The sequence below is a fragment of the Talpa occidentalis genome, unplaced genomic scaffold, assembly GCF_014898055.3.
Source record: "Talpa occidentalis isolate TD23 unplaced genomic scaffold, MPIMG_talOcc4v2.1 talOcc4.12, whole genome shotgun sequence".
Lineage (NCBI taxonomy): Eukaryota > Metazoa > Chordata > Mammalia > Eulipotyphla > Talpidae > Talpa > Talpa occidentalis.
In genome coordinates this window covers 59616376-59638850 of record NW_023601212.1, presented here as the reverse complement: position 1 = coordinate 59638850, position 22475 = coordinate 59616376, and the positions used below count along the sequence as shown (strand labels likewise).

Genomic DNA, 22475 nt, shown 5'->3' with positions numbered 1-22475 from the left:
GAACTGAACATGATTTAAAATCAAATTCCTAGAGATGGCTCAGAACGTATGTGGATCTTTACAATTAATAAATTTTTGACAGTAGGCCAGTACCTGGACTCACAGTTAGAATATATTTTACATTGTAGTTCAATATACTTGTAATCTATATGTGCAAAAAGCTTAAAGTAAAATTTTTATGAAACGTTTAATCCTTACATGTGTGATAAACTATTTTTTTCTTCCGCTTGATTAAAAAGTCTAGTCATAATTCACTAAACTGATTTTATGATTCACAAATGGATCATAAGCTTCTATTTGAAAAACATGAGCCTGTCAGTTCCATTTTTGTTTTCCTTGCTGGGTGCTCAGAGGCACAGAGCATGACTCCTATTGGCCCCTAGGCATTTGCTATTCTTAAAATATTTGCTTAATTAATGAATGGATTAGCATGAATATAACATTTGCTACTGTTTCTTTGGTTATTGCTCTTTCCTAAGACATTTTACTTTCCTAAGTGTTTGACCATCTGCCTCATAGCTTCATTGTGCTCAGAACTTGACGATAGTTATTCACAGTTTACTGCGTGATTCTCTGCCCTTTTAGCTCATTTGCCCCTTGCAAACTGCAATATTTTCTTGGTATTTCCTAGGCTTTTTTCTTTAAAAAAGGGCATCTGTTAGTTCCAGTCTGGCATAGTTTGGGCAGAGGTTTTTGTTGCCCAATTTGTTGTCCTAGTTGCTCCTGTTTTTTCCTTTCCTACAATGTATTTTCCTTACCTCTTGTCCTGATCTTTCCAGCCTGTTTGGAGGGGTGGGGAATGGGGCAACGGCTGTCAAAGTCAAGGAAGCACTCTTCAGCAAAAATTGTGAAGTATGTTTATAATGGCCTGGGAACAAGCCAGGTCATGGGATAGAAATGTCTAGTTTAATAATAGAAATGTTAGACTTACTGAGGAGAAACTTTTATTGAAGGCTTTTGTTGTGTAATATAAGGTAATATTATTGAAGTGAGTACTACATGGAAATAAAAAATATGGTTGCTTTAGTTAAGCAGTCACAGGAAGCGAAGAGTCACTTTAAACATCTTAAAGACAGAAGGTTACTGATCTTTATGAAATTATTCTTGAACCTGTGAAGAAGTCTCTGGTATCTGGTCATTCTGTCTGCCTCACCTCCCTCCAGGGCTTGCTCTCTCTGGCTATGGCTCTCTTGTTTAGACGTCTGCTCCCTTTTACCACTGCTGCTGCCCCTGCTCTCTGGGCCTCTGATGCTCTGCCTCCCATCTCTCTTCTGTATCCTTTTCTTTTTCTCCTCTCTTTTCTTTCCTCTGTCTTCCCCTCACCTCCTCTCTTCTCCCCTTTTCTTTTCTTTTCTTTTCTTTTCCCATTTCTCTCTTTCCTGCTCCTTTGCACCCCCACTCCCTTCTTCCCTGTATATGCCTTTGCTTTTTGACTGCATCATTCTTTATTTGTATTTGTGTGTGTGTGTTTTCTCCATTTATATTTCCTACAATATATTTTCCCAACTTAATGCTATATGTTGTTTTATAGCTCCAAAACCTTTCAGCTGCACTGCTAACTGCCCACTTGTTTTTTGTTAATTGAAAGGAAGAATTTGGTCTAGGTCATCTTTTTGGAGTGCAGCAAGCACAAGCTCAGGTCCGGAAATAGACGTTTTTCCTGTCAGGTGCTCCTTCTTGATTTGAATAAATGAGTGCATTGGAGGTACTGAGTGGGTTTCCTTTATGTGGCCATGAGTGTACTTCATCTCTGGAGAACAGGTTGCCTGCATTCCAGCTGTACAATCTCATTAGTGAAATACTACCAATACACTAGAATAATATATGTTGTAATTCCTTGTGACTGAAACAGTTTTGTAAGGATTTAGAGAAGAGTCCATGCAGAGGTAAGATTGAAAAAAATGTTTTCTTCTAGTTTGACCCCTTTTAGCACTAAGTTCATAAGGTGAGGAAATTAGTACATAAAATTGAAAGTACTACAAATAATATACTTTGGTATATGTGTATATTTGTATTCTTTGTGTTGTTTTCTCATGGGACAACCTCTAGCCACCTTAGCCTCACCACATACACATACATATACACAACTTGATGTGAACTTTCTTTTACTATAGGACTTGGTAGCTTCTTTAGTGATAGTCAATATATGGCTTTGTAAAAATCTTAAAGAGGTGAGGAAATGAAGAGGAAGGAAAGGAGAAAAGGGAAGGAGGGAATAAATATAAGAATAGAGGCAGATTACTTTTAATAAACTTGGGTGTCTCCCAATTTTGATTTATGATGGTAAAGTATATGAATATCTGATACATAGATAATATGACATATTAACTTTAAGACTATTAATTGTATAAAAGTATTATGTTAGAGCATTAGAAGAAAAATACTAGCTTCTTATTCTGTGATTAATTCAATTTAACTATCGTGAGTGAGATCTATACTATAGTTTTAATAGAAACTATGTACATCCTTATATGTGTAAGCTTATGAGATTTTGACAGTCTAAGATCAAGTGAAATATAACTTCATAGCAATATTATGTTTTTGTGATTCAATGTGTAAATGTGTACCCCTTTTATCTTAGAGATGTGACTCTCTAAATAGAAACTCTGAAGAAAGCTATAGGGCAAAATATATGCTTTTGTAGGGTGAATAGAATTTACAAGGAAAATGAATTCTCTGTGAATTCAAATTTTAATGAGTTGGATTCTTTAAAATAAGATATAATTTGAAGTGGTGATTTTCTTGATGTATATAGAAATTCATGTTTGAATTTTTATAGGAATCCATGGGGAAAAGCTATGATGGGAGAGCATATGTTATCACTGGCATGTGGAACCCCAATGCCCAAATATTTCTGGCACTTAATGAAGAAACCCCAAAAGGTGAATTTTCTTAACAGATTGATTACTATTTGCTTTAAATTTTATATAATGGACAATATTATTTTACCATGTTTTTAAAAAATTCTGTTGCTTATTTAAAATGTAGTTTTTCTTAAGAATTTGAAGTTCCTTTTTTATACTTTATGTATCCAGGGGGAAAACTTCCAAGTGTTCAAAAGAATCCCCCTCAAAGATAATATGAATTAATTTTGTTAGATTACATAAAAATTATTTCAACTTTGTGTTTCATATATCATTTTATGTTTGTTTGGGGGGAAATGATGGAAGAATAGGAAAGAAATGAGAAAAACAAATTCTGAAATTTGCATATCTTTGATAACTATGTTAACTTTTTTCTTATAGATTACTTATATTTTGTCACTTACTCATTCTAGTCTTTTGACCTTTGGGATCTTAATAGTGTATATTAAGCAAACACTTTTCCCCTAGTTGTTTACTTTTTCATTTTGCTTGACATGTCTAATGTTGAACTGAATTTATAAATGGTAAATAGTTACACTTTTCCCCATTGTGTTTATTTTTACTCCTACTTTATCTACATGTCTATTAATTGACTGTGTTTTGGGGCCCTTGAAAATAAAATCTTAAGTTATACCCTATGAGTTAGAATCTCTTAGTATGTACTTTACAAATTTATATTGAGAAAATAAAGGTTGTTTGATCTTTGGTCTTAGTTATTTAGTGTACACCCACAGTAGACGTTTAGTTAAAGACAAACAATAGTGATAACTGATAGGGAGATATATATTGATAAAGAGCATTAAAATAATTACTCTCAAGTTTCCTTAACCTAGAGTATTTACCAGTTGCTTAAGTTGCATGCATTTGATCACACATTAAACTTTTTTAAATGAGTACTAAAAATGAAAAAATATATATAAATTTAGCTTTTTATATGTTAGGAATAAATAATTTTTACACCCACAGTTCATTATTTCTGGAGACAGGCTTGTAATACCAGCCTGAAAAAAGTAAACGTTTTTCTTAAATCATTCAGAAAGACAACACAAAAATGAGAAAAACCTTTTGAAAATTTTGTAGAATAAAATAAAAGAATTTCAAATAATATATTATAAAAGTAAATATTATGTCTTTTTTTTGGCTCCAATAAACCACTGTTTCTTCTTTTTTTTTTTAATGAGAATACTGACTAAGCTTTAATACGCTTACAGTTTAAAATAAATACCGGCCACTTTTGCAGGGGAAGAGGAAAAATGCTATATGAAATTGAAACAAAAGCATTGTTGTTCTACTTTAGTAAATCCTTCGTTCATTGCCTATGAATTTATTCTTAAGAATATGAAAACTTATATATATATTTTTTTCTTTTTTTTTTTCTTCACCAAGTCACTCATGTCCATATCCCTCTTCCCTCCCCCCACCTTTTCCCCATTCCCTCTAGTAACCATTATCTTCTTTTGGCTGAATTCAGATTTTTATTCCATAGATGAGTGAAACCATGTGAAATCTATCTTTCACTTTTTGACTGTTTTCACTCAACATCATCACCTTGATAATCCAACCATTTTATCCCAAATGCCACCATTTCATCTTTCTTCACATCTATGTAATATATCATTTATTATATGCTCCACGGTTTCTCTAGACATTCATCTGTTGAAGGACATTTAGGCTGGTTCCCTTGATTTGGCAATTGTAAACAGTGCTGCTGTTTACATAGGTGTAGGTAAATATTTTCACATTAGATTTTTCATTTTATTTGTACAAAAACTGAATAGAATTGTTGCTGCGTCTTACAGAATTTCCGTTTTTATTTTCATTAGAAATCACCATACTTATTTCCACAGGGGCCGAAACAGCTTGCATTCTCACCAGCAGTATATGAGAATTCCTTTTTCACCACAATCCCATCAACATTAGTTAACTCCTTTCTTTTTTTAAGTGAGCCATTCTCACAGCGGTGAGGTGGTATCTCAGTGTTGTTTCATTTTGTGTTTCTCTTATAAGAAGTGATATTGAACATTTTTATAATATTTAGATAGGTTCCATTTATTCTCATTTTGGGGGGAGTTTTTTAATCATAAATGAATGTGGGATCTTGTCAAATGCTTTTTTTGCATCTATTGAGATGATTATGTGATTTTTGTCTTTTTGTGGATCTGATGGATTTTAGCTGTTTTTAACATAATACTAGCTCAGTTTCATTGTGTATTTTAATACACATTGTGTCTTCAAAGAAAAGATAATTAAAATTTATTTGTTCTAAGAAAATAGGCATTATATAATATGATATTATAACATCCTGATCTAAAAAAAGTATTTTAATTTTAAAATAATTTCATATGCCACACAAAAAATCAGTTGTTGACCTGGTTACTTTGACCTGATTTCTAAAATTTTCAAATGGTGTATGAAAATTTAAATTATAAATTATTGAGGATTCATGAACAAAAATTTGAGTGTTACAGAAATTGAGACCCTGAAAGATGAAGTGTTTGAAATCTTCCTATACCAAGCTGTACAGTATATTCTGTATGCTGAATTATTTTCTCTTATCCCTCTGCATTATTCCTCCTAGACTTTAAGGTCTTCTAGGGCAAGTATATTCTCTAGAGAATCCTAGTTTCTCTTGAATTGGCAGATAGAATGCTTGAACTTAGTAAGAATGTAATAAATTTTTGTTGAATTTGATGTTAATGGAAGTCTAGCTGACGAGTATTAAAAAACACTAATGAAGGATTCTTCTAATGATGGACTTGGCTATTTTAACTCATGTTTAACTAAAATGGTATACAAAATTAAGTTAAAAAATGTTTAAAAAGTAACAAAGAGATGACAGAATGGTAAGGAATAACCAAGCCATAGATTCAAGGACTACAATGAATCTCAAGGAAGGTAAATAAAATGAAAATGGCATACATATTTCAATCTGTCAGTGAAACTGAAGAAAACCAATAGATACTGGCCTAGAAGATTATAGATTCAAATTTAAAAGAATGCTGTAGGCTAGTAAACATTTTAAATAATAACTGAAATTTTGACTGATAATTCCATATGTTATTGTCTAAAAGCACTTTCTAGGATGCTTGTATATTTAAATGAAAACCACACAGAATAATTGCATTAGAGCTTTGATCAATGATTTTTCTGAAGGTATATATATGTGTTTTGACTTTGAGGTACTAGCTAATCTCTAGGGAGTTCCCTGAAAACATACAACATTGAAATGCTCTTTTTAGTATCATTTTCCTATATAAATTTAGCATAATAAAGGTTGAGTATCTCTTCTGATTTGAGATTCCTTCCCATGCAACTCATTAAACGAACCTAATAATTTCTAATATCTTGTTTTATATGATGAAATGGCAAATATTTGTGATTTTCAAGAGATTTCCTGAGAATTATGATAGTTTTAGTATAAGAGATATTCTGAAAATTTTATTTAGTTTTTATATTAAGGATCTCAATTTGAGAAGTTAAAATTAAAGTCAAGGAAGATTGAGACACTTGAATAATATAGAATTGTGAGTATTGAGAGACATGGAATATTTGGTTACCTATGTAATCAAAGGGACAAACATTTAAAATTAAACAAACATTAAAAGATAACATGATGTAAAGAACTTTAGTTTTTTCATAAAAATACTTTTTTCATAAAATAACCAGTAAATAATAAAGCCAACATAAAACACAGAACTTTCTTACTTCAGATAAACGCGTGTACATGACGGTGGCAGTGGATATGGTCATCACTGAGGTGGTGGAACCTGTCCGCTTTCTCCTGGAGACAGTAGTTCGTGTGTACCCTGCAAATGAGAGATTTTGGTATTTTAGCCGGAAGACCTTCACAGAGACTTTCTTCATGAGGTTGAAGCAGGTAGGACCCGTTTCTTCTCTTCGTGTAATTTAACAATTTTTTCTGCTCCTTTCAATGACAGACAATTCCTAAGTAGCAATATAAAACAATAAAATTTCTCAAATAATAAAAATCAGTCAATACAGTATTTGAAAAATTCATATCAATTGTAAGTTAATGTAAATTTTAAAAAGTGTAATATTATATACCTTTATTCTCTAGAAAGTAGTAATGTATCTGTAAAATATCAATGAACTTAATAGAAATATTAATTTTGTATATAAAACAACTTTCTTTTATATGTAGTTTTTTAAAACCCGAGAGGGAACAAGAATATTATATGCATATAAAATTATAATTAAAACATTTCCAAGTAATTTCTAACTAATTGATGTAGTCAATTCTGCATGCAATATTATATGAATATATTGTTTGATTATCAGCAAGGTTATAAAATTATTTTAATATTAAATGAAATTAGGATTTCTATGACATACCTAAATTTGGCATGTTACTAGTACATATTTTGTTTTGTTATAAAGGAAAAAGATAACAGTGAAAAATATTTGAATTCTTATAGTTTCAGTTCTGTGAGACAAGGGTAAATGTTCTATTTAAATAATGGAAATCCTTTGCATGCTTTTCAGTACTCCACTTTCCTAAGTTTAAAAATGCTTGCTCTTTCATATACTGTAATATACAAAATGTAATGTGATATAAACAAGCATCAGCACAGTGAACAAATATAGAAGCCACTTACCCATTTTTATTTAAAAATAACTTATGGCTCATTTAAACATCAAATACTAAATATTTGAAATTATTGTGGTTTTCATTTTTCATAAAATTATTAGAGCTGTGATTTGATATAACTTTTATTTTCTGTGAATTTTTTTGCAACAGCATATTCTAGTGAAGCTGTATTAACAAAATCCATAATTTTACTTTTATTCTTCCTTTCTCCTTTGATCCCTGTGTCCGCCCCTTCTTTTTTTTTAAAGCATAATTGTTGACTATAAAATAATTCACTTGTCATTTTGAGCCAAATGATTATTCAGAGTTGCATAGGAGTGAATAAAGGAGCTGTATGTAGAGTGTCACAATTCTTAATGACAATGCATTACTATGATGTGAATTCTTCCTCAAGACTAATGATAAGTTAGCTTTCTTCTCAAGTTCTTCTTTTCTTATTTATCTTGCCTTATATACAAGAATGGATTTTTATTATTAAATATTGCTTTTGTAGTTTTCAAAGTGCTAGTGTTGAGTGACTCTGAATGGTAAGTGCCATTGGATGAAAATTTTCTGAGTCATGAAACAAAGTGTGACATGAGATTACTTTATGTGAATGGAAAAGATTCACTCATAATATTTAGTTCCACAAAATGTGATATATTGATTTAAGTGAATCTCAGTTAAGACTATGGTTTCTAACTTTAGTAGAATAATCTGTGTTCAAGAAAAAGTATGGAAAATCATGGAAAATAGGTTATTGCCTGGTCTACATATATGAAAATAGTACCTATCCTGTGCAAAAATGATGCAAATGAAAATACTGAAATCTAAAGAAGTTAAATGAATTATTAAAATTCATATGGATAGTTATTACAACATGTGAGCTACAACTCCTTATCTGAAGTCATATATAGCTGTTGTAAGGTCAGTCTAACTTCTTAACTCTAGAGATTGGGTTGGTTTGTGGCAGTTGTTGGTAATCTGGATTTCTTAGTACAGAGTAGACAACACTGGTAGAAAGAAGGAATTGGTTAAACATCTGACACAGCTCAAGGTTTCCTTGGAAAAATGAGTTGAAGCCATTCCTAATAAAAAGGATTTCAAGGGACAATGGGTTAGTTTCAGTTTTGAGTGAGTTGAACCTGAACACCTGGAATTTTGTCTTTCATTCTGAAATTATTGGATTTATTGAATAAATCCAGAACTAGTACTGTGCCTAAACAGGATTAGTTCATACTCTTTGGCAACAGTTACCAAACTAGATGGGAGTCTCTGAAAATTGTTTTTTTCTTGTAGATTTCCTGCTTTCAAATATAGCAGGAGTTTAACTGTGGTTGTAGAGATGTATGAAAGTCTGACTAATTCCTAATTAGTGTCTAATCAGGGTCAAATAGCATTTTCATTTTTCACACAAAGGGAAAACAAAGAGAGCATGTAACTGAATCTAGAGGGTTTGGGAAACTTTCCTGAAGAAAGCCATTGGACCTGAGGCCTAAACAGAAGAATAGAAACTATGTTAAATTAGGGAACAGCATGTACAGATGCCCAGCACTGATAGAAAGACTGGAAGCACAGAAAAGGGAAGAACAGTCTTTTGGTGAGTGTTCCAAGAGTAGTTGTTAAGGAATGTGTATTCTGTAGTTGAGTTGTTGAGTGGAATAGTCTGTAAATGTCAATTAAGTTCTACAATAAGTTTTTTCTGTGATCTCTACTCAGTATACCATATAGTCAATGAGATCGCTTCATTTTTGTTAGAAGGACTGACTTCTGTGATTATTACTGTAAGCAATAGTAATAATACTACTATTTATAGAGAGTTTACTAATTGCCACACACTGTTCGAAGACCTTTACCAGAATTAATCTATGCAGTCCTCACTACAATTCTGTTTAGGTGAACGAACCATTAATTTTACCCACTTTTTAGTAAGCATTTAGGCACAGGAAGATTATTAGGTGGTAGACCAGGAATTAGACCTAATTGACCCTAAAGATTGTCTTTGCAAAATGTTTATAGGAAATGGAAAATGGCTAGTCATAACACTAAAACTGGAATTTTATTCCCCTTGAAAACTTTTCTATATGAGTACTCATTTTTGTTGTATGTCAGTTTAACTAGTCTTTACTTGCACCATCTTTGACTATTGACATCACTAATTATGTTAGCATGTGAAGAGTGTATAAAAAAATCTAAAGGTTTGTGACTCTGAAATCTTGGCAGTGTACCTACTGTTACTCCTTTAAGAAAATAGACTATTTAAAAAAGATTTATTTATTTATGCATACAAGAGCTGGGGTGCAGACCAGAGGTGTGGGGGTGGGGTGAGAGGATTCACCAAAGACAGTGGGGAGCAGAACAGGCAGATTTACTGAAGTACACTGCTGAGGGGAGCAGCGGGCGAGCCAGGAGAGGTCTGCTGTGCCATGTGGGCTGCTCTCTGGCCAGCCAGGGGATGGAACTCATGCTGCAGAGGCTGTGAACAGCTTCATAGGTTGTGTCTTAACCCCTTGTGCCACCAGGGAAGCCCAAGAAAATAGGCTTTTTGCTCCTGAAATTCAGAAACATATGATACTGACCTGGGAAAAGCTCTTCTGAAAACTGCCGCCCCCAAAAAATCTCTGCTTCAAACCTTTCTAATACTAATGAACATCTGGTATTTTACAACTAGTTGCTGATTCCATTGCCTTAAACCTTTGCTGCCTATTTAAACACCAGTATCCTCAGGAAATAGACCATAATAACTATTATCAGTCATATTGTCCTCTTTGTTAATGAATTTAATGGACTCTTTCCTTAGGCTAGGTTTTATTAGGGTTCAAGAAATCAAGAGGGTATTCCTGCTTGATGTGAAGTATTACCAAAGTGAGGTGAGGGCCAAAGGTCTGTATCACTTACAGTTTTGCTGAGATGTCAGCATTTGTTTTAGAAATGCAATGCTTAGTTTAGTTTTTTAAACATTTATTGAATGCCTGCAACATGATAGTCATTATGCTAAGTATTGGGGGTACCTGAATGAGTAATATATTGTCTCTGTCTTAAATAAGTGAAGAATATAGTCCCGTGAATATTATACTAAATAACACATGCAGCAATAGAGTGTAAACAGAGTACAGAAGTGATACTAATCACATCTGCCACGTTAGATCCAAGTCAGACTTCTGGGGTTGTGGCCCAGCTTACCATTTCCTGTATATTGTTTAACTTCAGGCATGATACTCCTCATCTCTGATTTGGGTGTTACATTGCCTGATAATTGTTACAAGAAACCTCTTCCTTTACTACTATTCATACCACTTAACTACTGACACCAAATGGTAGGTCTTTTTCTCATACTTTATCATTTTTCATCTTTGTGGACACCAGTGAAATGTCTTATAATTCAATTATGACACTACCTGGAGTTAGTGCAGATCCCACAGGTTAAGAACTCATTCGCATAAGATTGTCCCCTTTCCCTCTCTTGAGAGACAAACCATAAGTCCCAGGTTGTCATTTGTGCTTCCGACCATTGTACAAATCACTGGTTCACACAACCTCCTCCTCAGGTTCAGTAATTTGCTAGAATGACTCACTCAGGAAAGCAGTTTACTTGGTAGGTCACCAGTTTGTTATAAAAGAATACAACTCAGGAACAGCAAGATGGAAGAGATGCATAAGGTATGGTATGGCCAAGGGGACATGAAGGTTTCATGCTCTTTCCAGGTGCTCCGCCATCATAGCACTTCTACCTGTTCACCAACCCAGAGCTTGTGAAAGCCTTGTTAGGGTTTATTTTATTATTATTATAATTTTCTTACATCATTGTCCATTTTTTGTATAATACTTGATTTCTCCCCTCAGGTGTAGTCCCCATAATTCTCCTACCACCACACATCTGGGAACCATCACCATAGCTCGTTGTTCTCTTTCCTCCTCTGTTTTGACCCCTTTCCTGCCCCCTTTCCTGCTGTATGCCTCAGATCTATGGTTTGCCTCTGAGTTTTGTCATTTTCCTGATCCTTTTTTGGGTTTCCCTATAGTCCACCTGTAAGTGAAACCATTGATATTTTTCTTTTTCCTTCTCACTTATTTTGCTTAGCATAATCCCTTCCAAGCTCCACATGTTGCTACAAATGGCAAAAGTTTATCTTTTTTGATCCTTGAGTAGTATTCCATTGTGTATACCACATCTTTTGATCCTTTCATCTGTTTTGGGGCATTTAGGTTGTTTCCATATCTTGGCTAATTGTAAATAGTGCTGCAGTAAACATAGGAGTGCAGGTTTCCTTTCGAGTTAGTATTTTTGTGCCGCTTAGGTAGATTCTTAGTAATGGAGTCACTGAAATATAAGGTGAATCCAGTTTTTAGTGTTTTGTGGCTCCTCCTCACAGCTTTTCATAGTGGCTGGGCCAGTTTGCATTCCCACCAGCTGTTTGCAGTCCCACCACAGCACCTGGGAACCATCACCATAGCCCCATGTGCTCTTCCCTCTTCTGTTTTGACCCCTTTCCTACCCTCTCTCCTGCACTATGCCTCAGATCTATGGTTTGCCTACAAGTTTCGTAAGTGTTCCTTTTTCTCCACCATCCTCGCCAGCATTTGTTGTTGCCAATTTTTTTTAATATGGGCCATCTCACTGGTGTATGGTGGTATCTCATTGTAGTTTTGATTGGCATTTCCCTAATTATAAATGAGGTTTAACATTTTTTCATATATTTGTTGGTCATTTGCATTTCTTCTTTGGAGAAGTGTCTTTTCAGCTCGTCTGCCCATTTTTTAACTGGGTTGTTAGCTTTGTTTTTGTTGAGTTGTGTGAGCTCTTTGTAGATTTCTGATATCAGTCCGTTATCAGTTGTATTGTGTGCAAATATTTTCTCCCATTTAGTAGGGTGTCTCTTCACTTTGGTTACTGTCTCTTTTGCTCTACAGAAGTCTTTTAGTTTGATGTAATCTTTAAGGGGGTCTCATTACATGGGCATGATTGTCCATTCGACCCTCTAATTGTGTGGTTGTTTTGCCCTGGCAATGAGACTCCCTTCCTCTATCCATAGGTGCTTTCCAGAAGTGATCTTATTCACTTAATTTCAGGTGTGGTTGAAAGGGACTTGTTATGAATAACACAAGATGCTCCTTTTATCTTTATTGCTCTGGAGCTATTAGAAACGGGGCACAAAAATCAAATATTACAACAAAGGTGCTCCTTTCACCATTATCTCCATGAAACTGTTTCAGGAACCAGAATGAACACCATTATATATATTTCGTTTATCATAGTTTCACAGTTGCCATGATGAATAAATATAAATTTATAGAAGGTTATTTAGCATAGAGCTTGTCACTGGCAAATACTTAATAAATGTTAGCTACTATTGGTTAATTGACTACTTGTCTATCTTCTATCTGGTCTATCTTATTTTTGGTCAGTGTCCTTTGTATCTCATCTTAATCTGAATGATAAAAGGAATTACTAACTCTGGTAGGAAGGTCAGGGTTTTGAAGTGTGCAGTGTTATCTAATGCAAGGGGATTCTTGCTTGACATGTGCCTCCCAATTGACCAAGTTGAAGATTCTTGGCAAAGAGTTTTAATTATTTGAATCAAGTAAGAAGGGCAGACAGAGGGATCATTCACAAAGTACTGTCTCCTCTTCCTAAAGGGCAATAAGGTTTTTTATAGGGTTTTTGTTATTTGGACATTAGGGTGGGGCTGGTGATAGGCATGGTGGAATGTGCAGAATCTTGGTTGTGCAGGTGCAGTGTAGTTTCATGATCAGATCATGCCTTTTCATGGAATACATGTCAAAGAAAATAGTGGCCAACTACCCACCTGGGCAGGGATTTCATTATATAAATGAAAGTTATAGAACCTAAGGTAATATTAGGACACCAAAGATTCTCTCTGCTCATGTTGCTTTTAGTCAGTCTGGCAGGAATAATGTCTGACCCATAACTAAACAGCTCTAATTAGCATTAAGGTTTTTTTTCCTGATAATACAAATTTGTGTTATAATCCTTCTGCCTAACAACAAGGTAGAGAAGGGCAGTTCAGTCAGAGGCAGTAGTTGGGTAAATTTAAAAAGCTCTGAAGCAACATGTTCAAGATCAGTAGGAAGCCAGATATTGCTGAAGCATTAGTGGGCTGAGTGGGTTATTGCTCTGAAAAGGCAGGTCATTACCATATTTAGGAATTTAGAGACTTTACTCTTGGTTTGGTAGGATTTTAAGTTGTAAATGACACTAGAGTTATAATTGAGGGAGGTCATTTTGATAGTAGTGGGAAGGATGTTGGTACTAGACACAGGAAATAAGAAGTAAAAAGGCTATTGTGGCTAAGATGAGGATGATGATGGCCTGCAGAAAGGCAGTGAAAGTGTGGGGGTAGAAAAGATGAAATTTGAGAGACACCAGGAAAGAAAAAAATCAACAAGATTTGATGTGAGATTGAGTAAAAACAAGGATTATTTAGGATTAATTCCAGATAACTGGGTGATTGAGATGAGAGTTCCAGGGAGAAAAATTTTGAATCTCAGAAAAGCTAGTGGAGTTTCAGATATGTTGAATGTAACATTCCTGTGGGACTCCAGGTTTAGGAGGCAATTGGATATTTGTGTATTAAGCCTGGGAAATAAAGATTTTAAAAGTGTTTGATTCTTAAATATGGTGGATGGTAGGCGAAATCACCTAGACCCCAAGTGTTGAATGAAGAGTGAAGAGTGCTAAAGATATAGCTTTGGGAAATACAGACCATTTAAGAAATTGGTTGAGGAAGAAGATTGAGCCAAGAAGAATAAAAAGAGATCTGTGGGTAAAATCCCAAGAGCATGAGGTCAGGAAAGGCAAGGGAGGAAGTAATTTCCAGCAGGAGAGAATGTCTACAGCATTAGTTACTCTCTAGTGAGATTAACTAGGGGTTTGATTGGTAAACAAGAGACAGTGAAAGGTTGTGGAAGGCAAATGTTTTGCTAAGAATACACTTCTATTTGGGATGTCTTTTTTTACCTTTAGTTGTGCAGAGGCAAATAGAAACTCTTGGAAACTTATTTTTTTCCATATGAATTGTTTATATCTGCAGCTCAGGGAGACTGTGACTCAGCCATGTGATTTATGATATGTTAAACAGACATTTTTGTTAAAAACAAGAGGGTTGCGGGCAGTAGTTAGCAATTTCATCTTTGTATCACAATCGCCTGTGGCACTTAAACAATCCAGGTTCCTTTACTCCACCCAAAAGATTCTGAAGAGTAGGCATAGTGTTTAAAATATTAAAAGCCCGGGTCTAATTTCTTCTTTATAGCAAAAGTTGAAACATGGCTTCTGAGGATTTATAGACATATCAGCATAGAGTACATTGTATTTGATGATAGTATACCATATTAAAAACTTTTATTTGAATAAGTTTGGTGAATCTTTATAATGTGACTTAGCCACATTTATTGAGCATCTGTCATGTATTTACATGTTATTAAGTGCTTTTTTTCTAACATGAACCAGGTAATTTATTTTAAAACACAACTGATATTTAGTTATCCATTGTTTTGAAATTCAGTTGCTAGGCATATAATATTTAGGTGTACATGGGATCATACTGTAGTTATAGAGAAAATCATGTGTATATAGGAAACTCAGTGCAGATGGACTATTTTACCACAATCTTGTGCAACAGTGGAGCTGAACAGTTTGTGGTTGACTCTGTGGCTTGCAAAGTTTAAAATACTTCCTATCTGCCTTTTAAATAGAAAAAGTTTGTCAACTCCTGGCAAGAAGTTATATTACTTGTAAATAAGAGCAATTTCTTCCTTTTCAATGTGTGCTTTTTCTTTCTCTTTCTTTTTTTTAACTACACTGATTAGGACTCCCATACAATGTTGAGTAGGGGTGGTAACGATGTACATCCTTGCTTTGTCCTTAATCTCATGAGGAAAGCATTTATGAGATCTTATTGATCTTTTCAAACAACTGCATTTTGGTTTCATTGATTTTTGAATTTATCTTTCCCCATATTCATTCATTTGTGTTATCTTTATTTTCTCTTCTTGCTTTGGGTTTATTTTGTCCTTCTTTTCATATTGTTTTAAGGCAGAAAGATAAATTATTGACTTTGGGATGCTCGTTTAGAAATACAAGAATTTACACCTCCTACTTTATCTATACACACTAATTTTGATTTGCTGTATTTTTACTTTTTTGTTCAGTTAAAAATATTTTCTAATTTGTGCATTCCACTTTGACTTTGACATATTTATATCTTTCTCAGTCTGAAGGAAAAGGCCATACCAATGCTGGAGATGCAATATATGAGGTGGTGAGTTTGCAGCGAGAGTCTGAGAAGGAGGAGCCAATCACTCCTACTAGTGGAGGGGGCCCAATGTCACCCCAGGAGGATGAAGCAGAAGAGGGTAAGAAGTGAAACTTACGTATTTCCTTCTCTTTATATAGTTTACTTACTGTTCTTGAACACATGCACAAACGTGTGTTCATGCAGAGGCAGGGAGGGGGAATGAATGGTGATTATTACGAGTCTGCCACTTTTAGGCTAGATTTTGCTACATGCAGATGATTTGGTTCAATTGTTCCTTGGTTGTGTAGCCCCCAGCACCAAATACACAACTATTTAAACTTGACAGTCTCATTTTGCTGTTTTGCTTTTTATTTCAAGTATTTGTGAATTATTTAATGAAAAGTTTCAGATTCTCTCAAGTGTTTTTAGAATTTCAGTGATATGTCTTGTCATTTGACATTGTTCAGTTTTGACTTGATTTTTGTTGTTGCTTTATCACTTACCAGGCACATTTGAAGTAGGGTGACATCTGCTGTTTACTACATGGGTGCAGCTGAGAGATGCTAACCCCCCCCCACAAGAGTCACACTTTATTTGACTATGCTCAGTATTCTTTTTAGAATAAAGAAACTACAGCTGAATGTCACATGTTTACTTTAAGGCCTTAACTGCTTATAGGGTAGATTTTATTAAAAGTAAATTTCTAAATTCATATCATTTGGAAAAGCATTTTTTTCTCATTCTTTTTACACTTGAAATTATTCCTTTTTTTCATTGCCATAAGTTATTTTAAGCTAATATTTATTGAGTGCTTATTATATATAGACATTATTATAAGTGTTTCAAATGTGTTAACTTATTTTTTAAAATCCTATGAATACTTTTATTAACTTGGTTTTAGACAGGAGACACTGAATCATAGAGACCATAAGTCACTTGCTTAAGGTCACTCTGCTGAAAGTGACAAAGCTGAGCTCTGAACCTAAATTGTCTGATTTTAATTGTACTTGTAATTTCGAATGTACTTGTAACTATTACATTATTTTGCCAAGTTAGCTAAGTGACTACAACCTTTAAGCCACTCATTTAAAAAAAAAAGAAAGTGAAATTTACGTAACATAAAATTAGCCACATAAGAGTGTACAGCTCAGTGACCCTTGGTAGATTTTTTGTGTTGGACAATAATCACCTCCATGTAGTTCCAAAACATTTTTGTTACCCCAAAGGAAACCCCATACTCATTAAGCAGTTACTTTCTATTTCTCACTCCTCCTAGCCCCTAGCCATCACTAATCTGCTGTCTGTCCCTATGAATTTACCTATTCTGGATAATTCATATAAATGAAATCATATAAAATGTGACCTTTTGTGTATGGTTTCTTTCATTTAACATGTTTTTGAGGTTGGTCCTCACTGATACACACAGCATGTGTCAGTATTTCCTTTTGTGGCTGAATAGTATTCAGCTATATGGGTATGTCATATTTTGTTTATCCAGCAGTCAGTTGATTGACATTTATTTAGCTTGTTTCTACTGTTTGGCTATTGTGAATAGTGCTATTGTGAACACTTGTGTATATTGAATATTAAATATTTTAAAAAATATCTTTAATAATTTTACTGGAATTCTGGGTCATATGATAATTCTATGTTTAACTTTCTGAGGGACTACCCAAACTGTTCATCCCTAATGATGGAACTATTTTACCTTCCCATTAACAATGTTCAAGGGTTCCAAAATCCCCATACTCTTGCCAACACTTACATTTCATTTTTAAAAGTTATATCCCTCCCAGTGGGTGTGAAGCGGCATGTCATTATGAGGCTTAGAATTCAGAAAGCTTTCCCAAAGCTATCTGGAGGCAGTTTCCAGGCTCAAGTCCTTAGAGTTGATTCTTTAATAAACTTGGTTATTTTTGTTTGGCTCATTTTATGTAAGTCAGCACTACTTATATTGTTTAGTTTCCCTGTTTCATTTGACAATGTTGAGAACCACTCCATTTGTGAGAGTCTCTACTCCTTAGTCTATTACTGCATTGTTTTGGTTCTCCTCACATTGTTCTGATCATTTTTTCTGCAGCTCCCTTAGCTAGGCTTTCTTTTTTTCATACCTGCCCCTTAAATATTAGAGGTCTTCTAAACTCTACTTCTGAGTAACCTCTCCCACACTTCTCTCACACCCCCAAGAAAATTTCAGCCCTTTTTATTGATTCATGCTGATGATTTTCAAATGTTTATGGCTAGCTTTGATAGGAACTGTGTCAAAATAACTCTGTCAGAGTGGCTACATCAAAAATAAAACTTGGGCCTTGATTAGCTCTCTGTTATTGATTTGCCCAGAGACAAATTGTTAATGCAAGGCCAGTTCAGCTATGCGTGGCTCTTTGGGTTGTGCCCTGTAGTTGAGACCAGCAAGAGGGGCCCTTTTTAGTTGTTGATTTTTAGTTTATAGGAGCAAAAACTGTTCAAATGGATTTGGTAAATTTGAGAGGTCACTGAACCTCTATGAGGGTGATTTTAATAAAGTAGGGAATGTAGCCTATTGTAATACATTAAGGACTGACTAGAGGTGAAGGAGAGGGAGAACAGTGAGTGATCTAACTATTTGTTCAGGAAATATGATGAGAAGGCAGGGAAAGAGATTGAACTAAAAGTATTGGGTATATCTAGCCAAGAAAGAGCATTGCTAGGATGTAAGAAGTTTGAGTTTGTCTGTAGTTGGAAAGGAAGAGGAGTTACCTATCCAACATTTAACCATACATTTCCCTGACATGTTTCTGTGTCTTTGCAAATGCGATTGACTCTTTTTTTTTTTTTTTTTTGTGGGACCCTCGCCAGTGGCCAGGGAATCGAACTGGCACTGCAGAGGCTTTAGGCAGCCTCGCAACCCAGCGCTCAACCGCTGCGCCACCAGGGGAGGCCGCGATTGACTCTTAAGGCTTTTCCCACTTATGTCCACACGCATAAGCTTTTAAACAAAGGCATGTTAAACAAAGGCATGTCAAAAGAAAATATTAATTTTAGAATGGTAGCAGTTTCTATACTGAAAAATGTTTCAAAATATTTTCTATTACTTTTTTAGTTAGTTGCTCAGGCACATTACATTTAGAATGTATTCAATGCAGAATGAGTGAAGCACTGGACAAATCCACTTATCAAAAAGCAACAATAAAAAATGATGAAATTGTTAGAAACAGCCAGTTGAGATTTGAGAGTTAACAGGATTATACAAAAAGATGAAAAGCACTTATTTAAGGAGAACTGCTGAATCTTGGGTAAGAATAGTCTAGAGTTTAGCCTTTGGGGATTCTGCCATTGTGCTCATTCCCATAACTAGTTTATTATTATGATAGTTTTACTAAGGGACTGAGGGCAAGCTGTGAAAACTAGTAGTTTTGCTCTCAGTACTAGAAAGGGCTCACTTGGTATGGAGCACATGTAGAAAATCCCTACATTTTTGGGATGTTGTTGGAAACAGTAGTAATTTTTGTTACAAAAAATGAGAAGGCAAGTAGCATTAGGTCATAATTCTGGTTGGGGACAGCCTCAAATTGTCCAGAATTTTAACAAGGCTATCTAAGAAATGTGTAAGCTTCATGATTGAGAGATAACTGGTGATTGTGATTGCAGCCCTGATAGATTTTTGGAGTGACTAGGTTTTGCAAGATCTGGATTAGAAAAACTTGAGAGACTTTATCTGGATTAAATTAGATGGGGTTACTGCTGGGAATCTTGTCTATCTCTGCCTGAGACTTGTTCTTGCTACTTTGGTTTCGGGCACCAGCTGCCCTTTTCTGGGCCCAGCCTGTTTGGCTGGGCATTTGTCCATAAGGAGATGGGTAATTTCAGAGTTTGATTGGTAGTCCTTATATTGAAATCCTTCTCTTCCCCACTCTTCTTCTCTTGCACTATTAAAAATCTTTTTTTTTTAAAGATTTATTTATTTATACAAGAACTAAGTTATAGGCCAGAGGCACAGGAGGATGAGAAAATTCACCAGAGACAGAGCAGGGAGCAGAATAGGCAGATGGACCGAAGGCAAGGCAGGAGAGGTCTGCAGCACCATGTGGGTATCTCCCTGGCCTGCCGGAAATCGAACCCGTGCTGCAGAGGCTGCCAACAGCTTCACAGCCCAGTGCTCAACCTGCTGCGCCATTGGGGAGACCCTATTAAAAATCTTTGTGTACACTAGAGCTTGATTATCCTATTTTGATGCATTCAGGCAACATAGACCCTTAGAATGGACAATGTGGATTTTCCCCCTTAACAGTTAAGTTTGGATTCCTTGAGCACCTTGGTTTTACCCTGTATCAGTTTTTGTTTCCATGACTAGAAATGAGCCTCCCAGTAACAATCGTATGCATCGTTGGTGATTTAGAATGCTACATACATGTACAAGGTGTATACATACTCAGGAGAGACTAGAGAGGACCTTAATTAATGACATACCCATACTAGAGCCCTTACATTGTATGATGGAGGCACATTTTCATAATTATGTCTCCTAAATGTTTTTGTTTCTTTCTTTTCTATTCTTTGGAGAGAATTGGTGTTCTGGGTAGACTAAATGACCTAAGCCTGATTCTCCCACAATCAGTCCTTTTGTCTTCTCCTGTTAGCAAAGGGCAGCTTCTAGGCTCCAAATCTAGGAATCATTTCTTTTATTAGATTATTGCAATATTTCCTAATTTATCTCCTGCCTTCCACCTTTGTCACACACATACCATAGTCATACTTTTAAAATTTGTCAGACCGTATTACTTCTCTCCTTAAATCCTGAGTGTGGCTTCTCATTTCACTTGAAGTTATTTTACCATGGCTTACAAGGCTCTATGACACTGTTGTCTTAGAATGATTGAAACTTAGTTGAAGCAAAATACAAGTATTTATTTGAGAATTTTGTTAGGACTGCACCCCAGGGAACACAGACCCAGGAAGCTTTTGAGTTGTGTTGTGTGCATATGCATGTGTGTGTGTTTTTGTGTGTGAAATTTATTTACACAGAAGGCTGCTAGTTCACACACTGGTTGGCTTTATGCAAATCAGATTTTCATGGGCGGAAAGTTGCCTAACAGTGATTGGTTGAACCTCAGATTTAGTGGCAGGCCAGCTTTGTTTTAGTTCCTTCCTGGAACTAGCTGTGTCTGCATGTGGCCATATACTCCTGGGCATTCCTGAACATGGGACATGCCTGGAATTCTACTCTCAATAGCCTCCCAGCTCTGTTGTAGTTCCTGAAGTCTCAAATGATTGCAAAATGCTTCATATTTATTGTCAAGATCTTTGCTTTCTCAGGATTTTCATCTTTTTGGTTTCATTTCCTCCTACTCTGCCTCAAAAAACCTATACTTGCCCTTTTGCTGTTCTTCAAATACACCATGACAGTATTGCCTCTGAGCTTGTACTTGCTGTTCCCTCTGTCTGGAACTCTTTTGTTCCCCATTAGATGGCTACATGCTTCTCTTCCTCCCCTCTTTCCATTTTTTTCCTTGTGTGTGTTCTCCTCAATGAGCTCTTACCTGCTGAGTAAATAGTATAAATAATAATAAATGAGTGAACAAATAAATAATAAAAATAAATATATTTATTAGCAGACATTATGACAATAAGTGAATGTTTTTCCTTTATAATGCCTCAAAATGATTCAATATTGACAAGGATTAAAAAAATAAAGAAGACTTACATTTGAAAATAAGAAAAACATAAAATTTTTGATTTCTCATTCTTATTTATGGTCTGAATAAGGATAAATCATGAGGTTTCTCTTTTTCTCTTTTTTTTTCACTTAACAATTTTTCACTATTTGAGATGTCACCTTGTCTTTTGAAAATCTATTAACCATCACCTATATTAAATCAGAGTAGGAAGTAATAGTTTCTTTTCTTTTATAGATCAGGTGTTTCATACATTTTCAATATACTTTATTAATAGTTCTGTAATTGACATTTCTGTCAACGCAAACATCAAAAGTTAGAGCTGGAGGTGGCATAGAAATGTTTTCCTGCTGGGGGGGGATTGGAGTATTCCTTTATTTAATTATTTTCAGCAATTTGCCTGTCAAAGCAAAAGTGGAAGTTCAAGTCACTCTAAATTGTCTTGCCTTAGCCTGTAATTTAACTAAAAAGGGATACAGGTTTAAAAGGACTAAAATTGCTTTTAATTTTCTGAGAAAGATCTAAAGTAAAATGAATTAAGGTATCTGCATATTTTTCATATACTTCAAAAATGAGGTCTGTTAAAGAGTATTAATTTGAGTGCACAGAATCTTAGCAGAAAGTTAAGTCCATCAATGCAGCATTATAGGGATTATTTTTAAATTACTTTGTCACCTTTATATACTCCCACATGTTCGGAATTGTTCTTGCTGTTAAAACTTGAGGTGCACTTGCTATTGCTTGAATTCTAAACTGGTTTCTGTTAGTTGACCTTATAGTCAGTTATATTCAATTACTTAAAACGTGGCTAGTAAGTTAGAATAAGCTCTTTGTAGACAACAGGTTGCAAATACAATGTGATGTCCTCTAAGACACATGCACAAACGATTGTAAAAGAAGAGATTCACAGTAACATTATGTAAGCTTAACTCTTTGTTGGAGTTTTTATTTTTAATAAAATCTGCATTTTTTGTTTTTCTGTTTGAACTGATTAATGAGCTAGCTAAAAGAATTTTCCCATAGATTTAAGTAACTGTTAGCTACCCAATATTGCTACTAGATCATAACTAGAGTGTGGAAATCTCAAATTCAATTATAAGTTTTTCTTTAA

The 22475-nt window shown here is 34.8% G+C and overlaps 1 protein-coding gene across 2 annotated transcripts in view; it reads left to right on the top strand.

Moving 5' to 3' along the window:
• RABGAP1L (RAB GTPase activating protein 1 like) overlaps positions 1-22475 on the top strand; it is a 572843-nt gene that overhangs the window by 97283 nt on the left and 453085 nt on the right. For both annotated transcript variants that reach the window (XM_037507999.2, XM_054693457.1), the window contains exons 9-11: positions 2780-2882; positions 6575-6741; positions 15687-15828. In XM_037507999.2, coding sequence (XP_037363896.2) covers positions 2780-2882; positions 6575-6741; positions 15687-15828 — 412 coding nt within the window. The remainder of the gene's footprint in view (positions 1-2779; positions 2883-6574; positions 6742-15686; positions 15829-22475) is intronic.